General features: G+C 47.9%; 1 protein-coding gene across 1 annotated transcript in view; it reads left to right on the forward strand.

Annotated features, from left to right (window-relative positions):
- The window catches only part of DHX8 (DEAH-box helicase 8), a 44,257-nt gene extending 32,495 nt beyond the window's left edge, over positions 1-11,762 (forward strand). Inside the window, 7 exon segments of the mRNA XM_049778960.1 lie at positions 265-405; positions 1,858-2,013; positions 6,053-6,190; positions 7,994-8,122; positions 8,262-8,458; positions 8,842-9,021; positions 10,684-11,762. Coding sequence (XP_049634917.1) covers positions 265-405; positions 1,858-2,013; positions 6,053-6,190; positions 7,994-8,122; positions 8,262-8,458; positions 8,842-9,021; positions 10,684-10,903 — 1,161 coding nt within the window. The 3' untranslated portion in view covers positions 10,904-11,762.
- The last annotated feature ends 2,800 nt before the right edge of the window (positions 11,763-14,562 follow it).

The raw sequence follows: 14,562 nt of genomic DNA on the forward strand, positions 1-14,562 counted from the left end.
GTGCCAAATGAAGTTGGCTTTAATTGGCCGTAGCATTTCTCTATCTATTCCAGTCTTCTTCTAGGGAACCACTCACATCTCATTTAGGCCTTCAAATGAGGTCATACCCTACCCCATCCCCCCACCCCCCCATAACCCTTCTGGGACCAAATTGAGTCAAAGTAGTGCTCTCAGATTGTCTAAGGAAGGAGGGAAGAAGGTCTCATTTCATTCCTTAGAGCTGAGCCAGGCCACCCACTCACCCTGGCTCCCTCTTGTTTGCAGGTCGTGATTGCCACCAACATCGCCGAGACTTCGCTGACCATCGACGGCATCTACTACGTGGTGGACCCGGGCTTTGTGAAGCAGAAAGTTTACAATTCCAAAACGGGGATAGATCAGCTGGTGGTGACTCCCATTTCTCAGGTATAGTGGCTTCTGCCCAGAGCTTTCCTGGAAATCCAGCTTGTTACTTCCTCCATTCTCTCTTTGTATTCTGCCATAGTGGCATGTCTGTCCTTATAAATTTGGGGATGAGGAATATCTTCCAGACAGTACTTGGGGGATCTGGTGGTCATCTGGGCTGGATGGTTCAATGCTTGGCCCAAGTGATGCTGGGGACCTCCAGGGCAAACCCTCTGGTGCTCAGCAGGCCTTGTGGTATTGAGAATTGAACTTGGGGCTTCTCACAGTAAGACATTAGTGCTTTGCCTGTTGTTTTGTCTAGTATGTCATTTTATTCTTTTTTGTTCGCTGGTTTCTTCGGTTTTGGGTCATACCTGGCAGTACTCGGGAATCACTCCTGGCTTACTTGTGGAACTATATGGAATGCCGGCAATTGAACTCAGATCAGCCATATGCAAAGCTAGCATCCTATTGCTCTGATTCCCAGTACAATAGTTTTTTTTTTTTTTTTTTTTTTTGTGGTTTTTGGGTCACACCCGGCAGTGCTCAGGGGTTATTCCTGGCTCCAGGCTCAGAAATTGCTCCTGGCAGGCACGGGGGACCATATGGGGCACTGGGATTCGAACCGATGACCTCCTGCATGAAAGGCAAATGCCTTACCTCCATGCTATCTCTCCGGCCCCTACAATAGTTTTTTTGTTATTGTTTTTTGTTTTTGTTTTTTCTGGTCACACCCGGCAGACCTCAGGGGTTACCACTGGTTCTGCGCTCAGAAATTGTTCCTGGCAGGCCCGGAGAGATAGCACAGCGGCATTTGCCTTGCAAGCAGCCGATCCAGAACCAAAGGTGGATGGTTCGAATCCTGGTGTCCCATATGGTTCCCCGTGCCTGCCAGGAGCTATTTCTGAGCAGACAGCCAGGAGTAACCCCTGAGCACCGCTGGGTGTAACCCAAAAACCAAAAAAAGAAAAAAAAGAAATTGTTCCTGGCAGGCTCAGGGAACCGTATGGAATGCCAGGGATCAAACCTGGGTTGTTTGCGTACAAGGCAAACACCCTACATGCAATTCTGTCACTCGATCCTCAGTACCTAATTTTTAAAATTAGGTTTTTAAAACTACAGGGTTGCTATTGATGTGACTAACATCATGCTTATTTCAGGTAATATCAGTGGGGGTAATATTTTGTCTTCTTGTTCTGGGCTTTCTCTTACATTGTGCCACACTAATCTAAAGACATATCTGTGGACTTTATGAGTGGGCCTACTAAACAAACTTTGTTAAAATGCTATGGGTTTGATGGGGTAATGAGCACTGATAGTCTTAGAAATGGTCCTAAAGGAAGTGAAATAAACGACATTTCTGATTTTGATGGTTGCCAAATGTCTCCCTTTTAGCCGATTTCCTGGGCATAGCTGTTCAGCAGTGTTTAAGAGGGATGCAATATATATCCATATATGTACCTTCCCTTCCAGGCTCAGGCAAAGCAGCGTGCTGGCAGAGCTGGGCGAACAGGCCCAGGGAAGTGCTACAGGCTCTATACAGAACGTGCCTACCGGGATGAGATGCTCACCACCAACGTGCCGGAAATCCAGAGAACTAACTTAGCGAGCACGGTGCTCTCCCTCAAGGTAGAAATCACTGTCTTGTTAGAATGGGCTGGTGGGACGGGCCAATCCTCTAGCCTTTGCAAATGGCTCTGGTTTTATGAACCTTGTTAAATACTGCAGTAACCTAAAAACAGTCCCCTGGCAGCTGAGATAACAGCCTCTCCACGACAAGGCCAGGGCTGAGTGGGCATGTCTGCTGTGGACCCACATTTCTTCCCTTACCATAACAACCAGCAGGATATTTGGTTGTAAGAGATTTTAGTCTGGAGTCTTTTTTCTAATAGGATTTGAGAAAAGTCTACCCAGGGCCAAACTGTGGCCCAGATACACTTTCCCTCACCCCAGAACCGCCCCTCTCTTCTCTGAACAGAAGCAGAACTCGCACGCCAAAAACTTTTCAAGAGAGCCCTCAGTCTGGGTTTCAGATAGGCCCTCTGGGGGCCTGGCTCTCATTCTGAATTAGTGCTCTTCCTCTCTCGGTCCCACGAGGACCTTCATTCTCTCTTGGCAGGGGAGCTGCCTGAGTAATTTCCCAGATGAGGGGCCCTTCTCACACCCCGCCCCAATGCCCTGGCACTGAACGGGCATGGAGCACGCTGTTGTGGTTTATTCTTCATTTCCCCATAGGAGAGACTGACACAGAGCTTCAGAGAGAAGCCTGCGCAGGTCTCCGGAGCACAGATGGAAAGGCATCTGGGGCTCATTTCTGCTCAGAGCTGCCTATGCTTCATAGGGGGATCTTGCTCTGAGTCCTCTTCTTGCAAGATCTGTGTATATGTCTGTCTGTGTCTGTTGTGAAGAGGAAGGAGATATGGCAGGTATAGACATGAAGCACTGCACTTCCTGATTGCAAACATAATTCCTTCCAGTTATTATTCATATGACAAACATTTATGGAACTCATGCTGTGTTTATGGGCATGATAGCTTGTGGGAAAGAAGCAGAAAACTGAGGTTAGTCTAATACGTGGATAGTCATCGTTCAGTCATTTCATTTATTCATCAGATGAGCAAACAGATGCTGACAGCTCACTGTGTGCCAGGCGTGCAGATTGCCCTGGGTTGTGGTTTTATATGTTTTACCTTGGTGAACTTTTTTTTTTTTTTTTTTTTGGTTTTTGGGCCACACCCGGTGATGCTCAGGGGTTACTCCTGGCTGTCTGCTCAGAAATAGCTCCTGGCAGGCACAGGGGACCATATGGGACACTGAGATTCGAACCAACCACCTTTGGTCCTGGATTGGCTGCTTGCAAGGCAAACGCTGCTGTGCTATCTCTCCGGGCCCACCTTGGTGAACTCTTAGTCCAGGGGAGTCACCTTTGTCACTTTCGCAATCCTACCCTCTAAGTTAGTACCAAACATGGAAATGATGGACATAAGAGTCACATAAACTAGAACAGTCTCAGCAAATTGTAGTAAGACACAACGTATTGCAGTGATGGCATTAACGTCATTTATTGTGTTGTATAACCTTCATCACTTTCCATTTTCAGAACCTTTTTATCATCCCAAACAGAAACTACCCATCTGTTCATTTAATAACCCTTCCCTTTCTTTCCTATTCTTTTGTTGTTGTTGTTGTTTCTGTGTGCCAGGATTGAACCCAGGTCCTGTGCTCCATGCATGCAAGGCAGGTTCTCTACCAGTGGGCTTCTATGAGCTTCTACCACTGCTTCTATGAATTTTGCCTTTTTTTTTTTTTTCCATTTTGGATTACACCCAACAGTGCTTAGGACTTACTTCCGGCTCTTCACTCAGGAATCACTCCTACTGGGCTCAGAACCACATACGATGCCACAGATCAAACTCAGGTCTGGCATATGTAACTCAAGTACTGTCCATTGTACACTGTACTTACCCTCCTAGCCCCAGAATTTTGCCTGTTTTAAAGGTACTTCTCATCAATGAAATTCTGTGATAGTCTTTGTATCTGGCTTTTTTTTTTTTTTTTGGTTTTTGGGCCACACCCGGCATTGCTCAGGGGTTACTCCTGGCTGTCTGCTCAGAAATAGCTCCTGGCAGGCACGGGGGACCATATGGGACACTGGGATTCGAACCAACCACCTTTGGTCCTGGATTGGTTGCTTGCAAGGCAAACACCGCTGTGCTATCACTCCGGGCCATATCTGGCTTATTTTAAATACAATGTTTATGGTTCATCCATGTTGTAGCATAGGTCAGAATTTCATTTCTTTGGGGGGCTGGAGTGATAGTACAGCAGGTAGAAGGCTTGCTTTATACATGGCCAACCCAAGTTTGATCTTCAGCATGTCCTACAGTCTCCCAACCCCACCAAAAATGATCCCTGAGCACAAATCAGGAGTAAACCCTGAGCAGTGCTGGGTGTGGCAAAAATATTTTATTCCCTTTTAAGAGTGAGTGAGAGTCACTATATATTTCAGATTGTGTGTATCTTGTGTGTTGGTTGATTTATCTATTGATGGACTTTGGGATGGTTTCTACCTGTTGATTACTATGGGTGTGCCACTGTGAATGTTGTTAGCATGCAGTTATCTGTTGGAATTCCTGCTTCCAGTTCCTTGGGATACATACCTACAAGTGAAAATGCTGGATCATATGATAATTCTATGTTTAACATAGTGAAGAATGATAGTTGTTTTCCATCTTGGCTTCAGCATTTTATATTCCCTTCAGCAAATTATAGGGATTCCTTTTTCTCTACTTTCTTGCCAACACTTGTTCTTTCATTTATTTATTTTTTTTAATAGCCATTCCAGTGAGTGGCCCCTCCTGTGTCTTTGATTTGCCTTTCCCTAATTACTAGCAATGTTGAGCATTTTTTCATGTGCTGTTTGGCTATTTTCTTTGAAGAAGCGTCTATTCAAGTCCTTTGCCCATTTTTTTTTTAATTACTTGATTTAAACACTGTGATTACAAGGTTTCTCATAATACAGCTCATTTTGTTTTGTTTTGTTTTTACACTTACAAAGTTGTGATTGCGTTTCAGGCATACAGTGTATAACAATCTTCACTAGTGCACATTTCCCGCCACCATTGTCTCATTTTCCTCCTGCCCTTCCCCTGCCTGCCTCTGTGGCAGACATATTTCTCTCTCTCTCTCTCTCTCTCTCTCTCTCTCTCTCTCTCTCTCTCTCTCTCTCCCCCCTTCTCTTCTTTCCTGTCTCCCTCCCTTTTAGACACTGATTTGCAATTGTGTTACTGAAGGAAGGAGTATATGCATATCACTTTATCTCCTTTCAGCACCCAATTCTTGTCCAACTACCATTGTCATATGGTCCCTTCTCTTCCCTAACTGGTCTCCCACTTTGACCACTTTTTTTGGGGGGAAGGCACACCCGGTGGCACTCAGGGTCTACTGGCTCTGCACTCCGAAATCACTCCTGGCAGGCTCGGGGGACCATATGGGTGCCAGGGATTGAACCCGGGTCAGTCCCGGGTCATCCACATTATCTCTCCGGCCCCTTTGCCCACTTTTAAATGGAATTGTTAGGGGCCGGGCGGTGGTGCTAGAGATAAGGTGCCTGCCTTGCCTGCGCTAGCCTTGGATGGACCGCGGTTCGATCCCCCGGTTTCCCATATGGTCCCCCAAGCCAGGAGCGACTTCTGAGCGCATAGCCAGGAGTAACCCCTGAGCGTCACCGGGTGTGGCCCAAAAAACAAACAAACAAACAAAAAAAATGGAATTGTTGGGTTATTGGTTTTTTTGTTTTGTTTTGTTTTGGGGTCACACCCAGCAGCGCTCAGGGTTACTCCTGGCTCTACACTCAGAAATCGCTCCTGGCAGGCTCTGGGGACCATATGTGGTGCTGGAATTCAAACCACCATCCTTCTGCATGTAAGGCAAATGCCCTACCTCCATGCTATCTCTCTGGCCCAGTTGTTGGTCTTTTTGTTGTTAATTTTGACGCCCCCATTGAGGAAGGGTTTGTTCAAGCTTCTTGAGAAAGTAAATTCTTTCCAAGCTTTGTCCTTGCTCACCTTGCTGATTGTGTTTGAAGTAAGAAGGCCTAAGAAGTCGTCTCTCTCCACTCTAGCACTTGTGGAGCTGCCTCTTAGACACTTGCTCCCTTCTGTTGTAGGCCATGGGCATCAATGACCTGCTGTCCTTCGACTTCATGGATGCACCGCCAATGGAAACATTGATCACAGCCATGGAGCAGCTGTACACGCTGGGGGCCCTGGACGACGAGGGTCTGCTCACTCGCCTGGGCCGCAGGGTAGGAGCCACTCTCCATTCCTGGTACTTTAGGAAGAGTCCCTTTGTGCTGTGCAAAACCAAGCTCAGGGGCCCCTGATAAGCTTTAAGCAGAATTCTAGATGCCTATACTTAACTTCAGTTTGTTACTTTCACTAAAAATTGTTTGGAGTTTCAGCACATGCCTGGAAGTTTGCTCAGGGGCTATTCCCAGCTTTGTGCTTGGAGAGTTGTTCCTGGAAGTGAGTGGGGACCCATGTGCTAGGGGCCCAGACTTGGGCCTTTGGCATGCAAAGCATGTGTCCCAGCTCTTTTTGTTTTGTTTTGTTTTTGGGCCACACTCGGCGGTGCTCAGGGGTTACTCCTGGCTGTCCGCTCAGAAATAGCTCCTGGCAGGCACGGGGGACCATATGGGATACCAGGATTCCAACCAACCACCTTTGGTCCTGGATTGGCTGCTTGCAAGGCAAACACCACTGTGCTATCTCTCCAGGCCCATACTCCAGCTCTTTGAGCCATCTTCCTGACCCTTAATATTGTTTCTTTTTTACCTTAAGATATATCCTAAGGGGAAAAAAAAAAAGATATATCCTAAGGTAAATATATATATATATATATATATATATATATATATATATATATATATATATATATATATATATATATATATATATATATATATATAGGAGCAAGGGGTGTTTTTTTTTTAATTTTTTTATTTTGGGCCATACCTGGTAGTACACAAGGGGTCACTCCTGGCTCTGTACTCAGAAGTCACTTCTGGCAGGCTTGGGACCATATGGGATGCTGAGGATCTAACACAGGTTGGCTGCATGCAAGGCAAATGTGCTATTGCTACAACTCCCAGAATTTTTTCTTGAGACTTATTTTTTGTTGTTGTTCTCTTTTGAAGTCATACCCTGGCAGTGTTCAGGTTACTCCTGGCCTGCACTCAGGAATTACTCCTGGTGGTACATAGGGACCATATGGGTGCCAGGGTTCAAACCCGTGTTGGCCACATGCAGGGCAAGCGCTCCTACATACTGTACTATTACTACAGCCCTGCCTCTTATTTTAATTTAAAAATAAACCCCGCTAGGGCCAGAGAGAGAATACTGCAGAGAGGCAAAGCTTTGCATATGCTCCCACCATTATCATGAGGACCCACTCCTGAGCACAGAGCCAGGAATAACTCCTGAAAACCACTGAGTCTGGGCCCCCACTTCAAAAAAAAAAAAAAAAGAACGTAAACCCTAAGGGTGGTTGTGTTGTATTGTTGGTCACATTTATATGGTTGGGGTCTTTGTTTTGGGGCCACACTTGGTGGTCCTCAAGGTTTATTCCTGGCTCTGAGCTCAGAAGTCACTTCTCAGGCTTGTATCATATGGGATGCTGGGATCGAATGAATCATTTTATGGGATGCCGGGGTTAGCCGCATGGAAGGAAAGGGTCCCAACCACTATGCTATCACTCTAGTCTGGGAAATAACATTTTTAATTTTGGATCTGTTTGTTTTGGAGCCACATCTGGCAATGCTCAGGTTTAACTCCTGGCTCTGCTCTCAGGGAATCACACCTTAGTAGGGCTTGGGAACTATGTGGGACCCTAAGATTGAACCAGCCATGTGCAAAAAAGCAAGTGCCCTATCCACTGTACTATCACTTTAGCCTCTAGTCTAGGCAGCCTTCTTCTATAGAGGCAGCCCACATCGTTCCAGCTGGGGAAACTTCCTGAGGTCAGTTACCCGTTCTGGGAGTTTGGGGGGTGTCTCAAAAAGACCAGGCTTCCACAAAGAATAAGTTGCAATTCCTTCTTCTCCCTCTAGATGGCAGAATTCCCTCTGGAGCCAATGCTGTGCAAAATGCTCATCATGTCGGTGCATCTAGGCTGCAGCGAGGAGATGCTGACCATCGTGTCCATGCTGTCTGTGCAGAATGTCTTCTACAGGCCTAAGGTAAGGGGTTCAGACCCCCATTCAATGAAGGGCACAGTGATATCGCTGCAGCTCCAAAGTAGTCAGAGCCCTGGGTGGCCGCATATGAAGTTGGTAACTGCTGGGTGGAGCATGATCCTCCATCTTTTCTGCTTGGCAGGATAAACAAGCCCTTGCAGACCAGAAGAAGGCCAAATTCCACCAGACTGAAGGGGACCATCTTACTCTGCTGGCCGTGTACAACTCCTGGAAGAACAACAAGTTCTCCAACCCCTGGTGCTACGAGAACTTTATCCAGGCTCGTTCCCTGCGCCGAGCCCAGGACATTCGCAAGCAGATGTTAGGCATCATGGATAGGTAAATGGTGACTTTCTGGTGCTGGGGTTGAACCGCCTCAAATATCTTGTCTTCTCATCTCCTCCTCTATGCACTTGTGAAGCTGGAGGCTCCTTTTCGTTTACCCATTCTTTTACATTCTTCCCTAAGTTAAGTATGGCTGAGAGCCACTTCAGAAAGATCCCCAGGATTAAGGTGGTTTATTAATTATTGGAAAATATCCTTGGTCTATAAGCATCGCGTTGAATCAAGTACCCAGTATTTAGGCCTCCATCTGGATCTCTCTGTACTGCTCTGCTCCAGGCTGTTCTGAGGTCCAGAGACCCCTTCCCCTATGGGCATTCTGGAAGAGAGAACTTTGGGAAGTGTACACATTGTTCCCTCTTTCTTTATTTGCTTGCTAGGCACAAGCTAGACGTGGTCTCCTGTGGCAAGTCCACTGTCCGAGTGCAGAAAGCCATCTGCAGTGGCTTCTTCCGTAACGCCGCCAAGAAGGACCCACAGGAGGGTTACCGGACTCTGATCGACCAGCAGGTGGTCTACATCCACCCTTCCAGTGCACTCTTTAACAGACAGCCTGAGTGGTAGGTGGGCAAGGGGGTTGGGGGCACTCTGGGCAGGGAAGACATGGATTCTTCACCCAACCCAGCATGTCTGTTGTAACTAATTGCCTGTGTTGTTAGAGAGCAGAAGTCTGAGTTAGGTTCAGTATCATGGGCTGTTAAAAAAAAAAAAAAAAATAGCTGGGCCCGGAGAGATAGCACAGCGGTGTCTGCCTTGCAAGCAGCCGATCCAGGACCTAAGGTGGTTGGTTCAAATCCCGGTGTCCCATATGGTCCCCCGTGCCTGCCAGGAGCTATTTCTGAGCAGACAGCCAGGAGTAACCCCTGAGCACCGCCGGGTGTGGCCCAATAACCAAAAAAAAAAAAAAAGCAGTAAGTGTTGAGAAGATGCTTAGAGCTCCTCTAGTGAGCTGATTTAATAGATTTTTGTTTGTTTGGTTTGGGTTTTGGGGGCATACCCAGTGATGCTCAGGGGTTATTCCTGGCTCTGCACTCAGGAGTCACTCCTAGGAGACTTGGTGGCCTGCATGGGATACTGGGGATTGAAACCAGGTCTACTGCATACAAGGCAAGCTCCATAACCGCTGTACTATCACTCTAGCCCCAAGAAGTTTATTTTTTTCAATGCAGTGCTATAGATCAAATTCAGCCCTTACACAGGAATGGTAGGACTCAGCTTTCTACTGCTGAGTCATATCCCTATTTTCCATTCCTAATTTTATTTTGTTTTGGGGGCCATATCCAGCAGCATTCATACCTGATTATTGACTCTGCTTTCAAGACTCATTCCTGGTGGGGCTTGATGGATCAATGTTGTATTAGGGATTGAATCTAGGTCTGCCACATGCAAGGCAAGCATCTTCCTTGTTGTGCTATCTCTCCCACTATCCACCTCATTTTATTTTAAGTGACATTTAAAGAAATTGGAAATTGGAATCCTCAGCAAAGGCTGGAGCATAAATTTGCATGCTAGAGTCCTAGTTTCTGACCCTGGCACTGCCTGGTCCCCTGGGCCTGGCCCCAAAATAAGTCAAAAAGTGGAATCTTAACCTTGATCCTCAATAGAAAATGGATTTCAAACCATGGCCCCACCATGTTGTTAGAGAAGCAGAGCCTCGTCTGCATGACCTCCCTCTCCCATATTTGATGATGTGATAGCCCCTCATACAGGTCCAAATGACCTGTAGAGGTAACCTGGAAACCACCTACCTGTTTCACAGAGCAGGAAATAGGCCAGAGTAGGAATGTGACTGATTTTGTTTTTGTTTTGGGGGGGAGAGGCTTCACCCGGCAGAGCTCCTCCTAGCTCCATTTAGGAATCACTCCTGGCTGAAGATTGTGGTATTGGGGATTGAGCCTGGACCTCCTGTATGCAGAGCATGTACTTAGCTAACTGTTGAACTTTCTTTGGCCGCACTCTCTCTTAACTACTTAGAGGTGGAGTCAGGCCATTGCACTGTCTTGACAGCTTTTCTGAAGTTGGAGGTACACAGGCTCCTTCCTGTTACAGTGTGGTTTTATGAACACGGAGCTGCTCTCCCCTGAGGGGTTAGTAGTAGAGGTGAAAGGGGAAAGAAACTCTAAACTCAGTTGAGCCCCACAGGGGATGGGGAATCAAGGAATCGTTGCACAGACCTAGCTCATGGGCTTGAGACATGCTCCCTCTTATTTCTCTTCACTCAGGGTGGTGTACCACGAGCTAGTGCTCACGACCAAGGAGTACATGCGTGAGGTGACCACTATTGACCCTCGGTGGCTTGTGGAGTTTGCTCCGGCCTTCTTCAAGGTCTCTGACCCGACTAAGTTAAGCAAGCAGAAGAAGCAACAGCGTCTGGAGCCTCTTTATAACCGTTATGAGGAACCCAACGCCTGGAGAATATCCCGGGCCTTCCGGCGGCGCTGAAACTCAAGACTTGTCTGTTTGCCTCACCTGCAGCGCTGGGCCAGGACTTGGCCTCATTGTTCCTGATGAAAAGCTAGTCCTGAGGATACAGACGGCCTGTGCCTACCTGTCGTAACTGGGCACTCTCCAGCTTGACTCCCACAGCTTCTCTGGTGGCAGATAGAAGCAGGGATTTCCTACTGGTTGGACTGAACTCCAAGTTCTCACGCCTGAGGTCACTGGAGCCAGCTGGGGGTCACCGTCAACACAGGGGAACACAGTTTTACCTAAGGGACAACAGCACAGCCCAAGGATGGAACTCCTAGGGCTGTCATAGGCACAAGTCCCCTCCCTCAGATGCCCACCATGAACTGTCTAGAAGGAGCCGGGAAGTTCATTGAAAGTGTTGGCGCCACTTCCTGTCCTTCTTCTCTCCCTGGCCTTTTGCATAACCTCCTCCTGGAAATATTTATTTTCTTAAGGAAACAGAAAAAGGTTTGTTGTGACTTTCTTTTAGCTGAAAGTTGAGGTATTTTGGTCTGGACTCTAGGGAAGACTGAATATGGTTTGGGGGCCCCTTGTGGAGAGTCCCGTGGAATCAGTGCCCAGGGCCTCTGGACTTGGAGATAATATACGAGGAAGGACACACCCAGCTTGGTGGTGTTGCTTGAGCCAGGCTGTTTGTGGGGCCACCAGGGCAGCCTCAGCAAAGCTCAAACTCGGGCCTTGGTTGTGCAAGGCATATGCTCTACCTTTGTCTTCGCAGGCCCTAGCACTCTAGTCTTATCAGGCAGCCACCCATGGCCCATGGCTGACCACATCCACTTTGGCACCAAAGTGCTCACAGATGGGCCTACGGAAAACAAGCTGCTGTCCCGGGCTTACTGCCAGCTGTGATGTGTCTTCTTTCCTTTTGAGGGATACTGCATTGCCACATAGCTTTTCGTTTGTTTTTGTTTTGGGGCTACACCCAACAGTGCTCAGGGATAAGTCCTACTGTCTCCACTCAGGGATTACTTCTGGCAGGCCCAAAGGATGCTGAGGATCGAACCCAGGTGGTCCTATGGAAAGCAAGTATCCTTACCCACTGATTATTGCTCTGACTCGATTTTGTGTTGCTTTTACCTCTACCCCCAGGTCCTTAACAAAGGGGCATTAACAAGGATTTTTGTGGTCAAAGCCCCAACAGAAAACTCAGTTCCTGGGAAGCTCTGTAATGAATCTACCAGTGCAGAGTCTAGAAACCTGTTCTGAATAAGGGACTGCTGAAGAAATCCCTAGATATTGGGCACATCCTGTTGGGATCCACACAGCCTCTCTCATCCCAACATGAGGAGTAAATTCTAAAGTCTGTAACAACTGTAGAACCATGTGCCAGACCCTGAGAGACTAGGCCCACAGGCAGTCGGACAGCCAACAAAGCTGCCTTGAAGACACTCCATTAGAGGAACGGAGGCCTGGGGTCAAACTGACCAAGGACACCTCTAGCTGTGTTTGTTCCTCAAGAAACTCAGTGGGCAGGGATCTTTGCCAACTTAACTTTTAGCTCTTTTTTCCCCCCTTATTTTGGGCAACACTCAGCAGTGCTCAGGAGTTAACTCCTAGCGGTGCTTGGGGGACCATATAGGGTGCCAGAGATCAAATCCAGGTCAGCAGCATACAAGGCATGTGCTCCACCCTCTACAGTCCATACAGCCTCTGACCTTTCAGTTCTTACTGGGAGGTTATTTGCAGGGCTGCACATCCCTGCTCTCCAGTTCTCTGCAGTTGAGGAGCAAACTGGGCTGAGTAGCCTCCTGGCTGAGTGCATTGGTTGATGGAATTGGCTCCACTGAGGGCCCTTTACCCCCCACCCAGGTTGGGTTTTCAAACCTGAGACCACAAACTTGCCAAGGCCAGAAACAACAGGGCTGGTGTCCATCTTCTGGATTAGGAGAAGAGAAAGGCCCAAGCACTGTGGGTGTTCCCCAAACATCTTGCCCAAGAACTGGGGTCACTGCTCTGATAACATGCCCGGGACCTGACCCTTTGACTCTCAGAGGGAAAGCAGCAAAAGCGAGCTCACTTTGGAAGGATTCGCCTGCTGCTCCCACACAATGGGACCCTTGTTTCCCATTGCCAAGATTGAGTGACAGCCCAGGAGAGGATGTGGGTCTCGTGCAGGGAGCTGGACTCTTCTCGGTCATGAAAATAAGCTGCTCATCCCAACTCCGTGGGAGCCCAGCTCCAGTGTTTCCTGCTGCTGTCCTGGTGCTGGGCCAGTGCTCAGCGGTGCATGTAGGGGCGTGTGTAAGTTCTGCCAGGGCAGGCCCCTTGATCTAGGATTGACCTTCATGCAACCAAGAGCTGCTTTGGTCAGGGCTGTCCAAAGCAGCCTTTGGTAGTAGCTGGAACTCCCCAGTGCCCTGTGAGTGGTAGTAAGTGAGCAGATGAGAGAGGACTCACCTAGGGTTCCCTCTTGGTTTGTTTTGTTTTCTTGGTTTTGGTGCCAGAGGCTTACTCTGGCTGTGTTCAAGGCTTACTCTTGGCTGTGTGCTCAGGAATCACTCCAGGTGGGGCTCAGGGGACCATATGGAGTGCCAGGAATAAAACCCAAGTGATTTGTGTGCAAGGCAAGTGCCCTGCCCACTGTACTTTCTCTCCCCTGTCCCACTTGCCACTATTTTTTTAAATTTGCTCCTCACTGATAGCCTGACCTGAATGTGGAATTAAAATCTGTGGTTTCTTATACTGGCATTTTGTTTTTGTGCCACATCCAGCAATGCTCAGGTCTAACACTTTACTACTCAAGAATTACTCCTGGTGGTACTTGGGACCATATGGAATGTGGGATATCAAACCAAGGCCAGTCACGTACAAGACAAGGACCCTATCTGATGTATGAATGCTCAGCACATATATACAGGCATTGAACTTTTTTCTGTTCTTTATTCTTTTATTTGGGGGGTGGGTAAATTGTGTTTTTCTACTTGTCACCTAGTAGAGAGGTAGCCCTGGAGAAGGGCTGTTCCTATGAGAACTGGATAGGCTGCTGGTAGAATTCAGGCCTTGGAGTTGGCCATCACCTGATTGAGAAGTGTGCCCATATACCTGGCTTGGCCCCTGCACAGGTCTAGAAAGGCCCATCTGCTCCTCCTTCCCCTTCAGCTTCCTCAACTGTAGTCACTCAAACTCGTACAGATATTAACTTTCCCAAACTCAGAAAACCTGGCCCTGGGGCCCTCCTTCCCTTCACAATTGGGTAAAGTGGGCGCTAGTCCCCTCTTGCCTGATGGGAGTTCCTTTCTTTCACATCTGGAACCCCAGGCCTATGCCTGCTTCTCCCTGAGCTCTCACACCCAGCAGCCTCTTTTTCATTTTCCAGTCAGTCCCTGGCCCGGCAAACAGCAATCTAGAGCCAGGATTAGATGACACAGCTGGGATATACATGGATAGCAAGGTCATGGAAATGGGAAGCCCTGTGATCACAGAAACCAAGGCCTGAGGTCCTGATCTGAAGCCTGTGGAAGGTCTCAAAGCTCAGAGTTGAGCCTTCCCCACTGAAGATGTAAACTGCCAGGCCCTGGGCCAGGTCACCCCTGGGAGGGATAAAAAGGCAGATCCCCAGAGCTATTCCCAAACTCTGCTCATGTGCCCCAAGGCTCACTCTTAAGTGCCCATTCCCCTAGCAGCAAAGAGGA

The sequence above is a fragment of the Suncus etruscus genome, chromosome 1, assembly GCF_024139225.1.
Source record: "Suncus etruscus isolate mSunEtr1 chromosome 1, mSunEtr1.pri.cur, whole genome shotgun sequence".
Lineage (NCBI taxonomy): Eukaryota > Metazoa > Chordata > Mammalia > Eulipotyphla > Soricidae > Suncus > Suncus etruscus.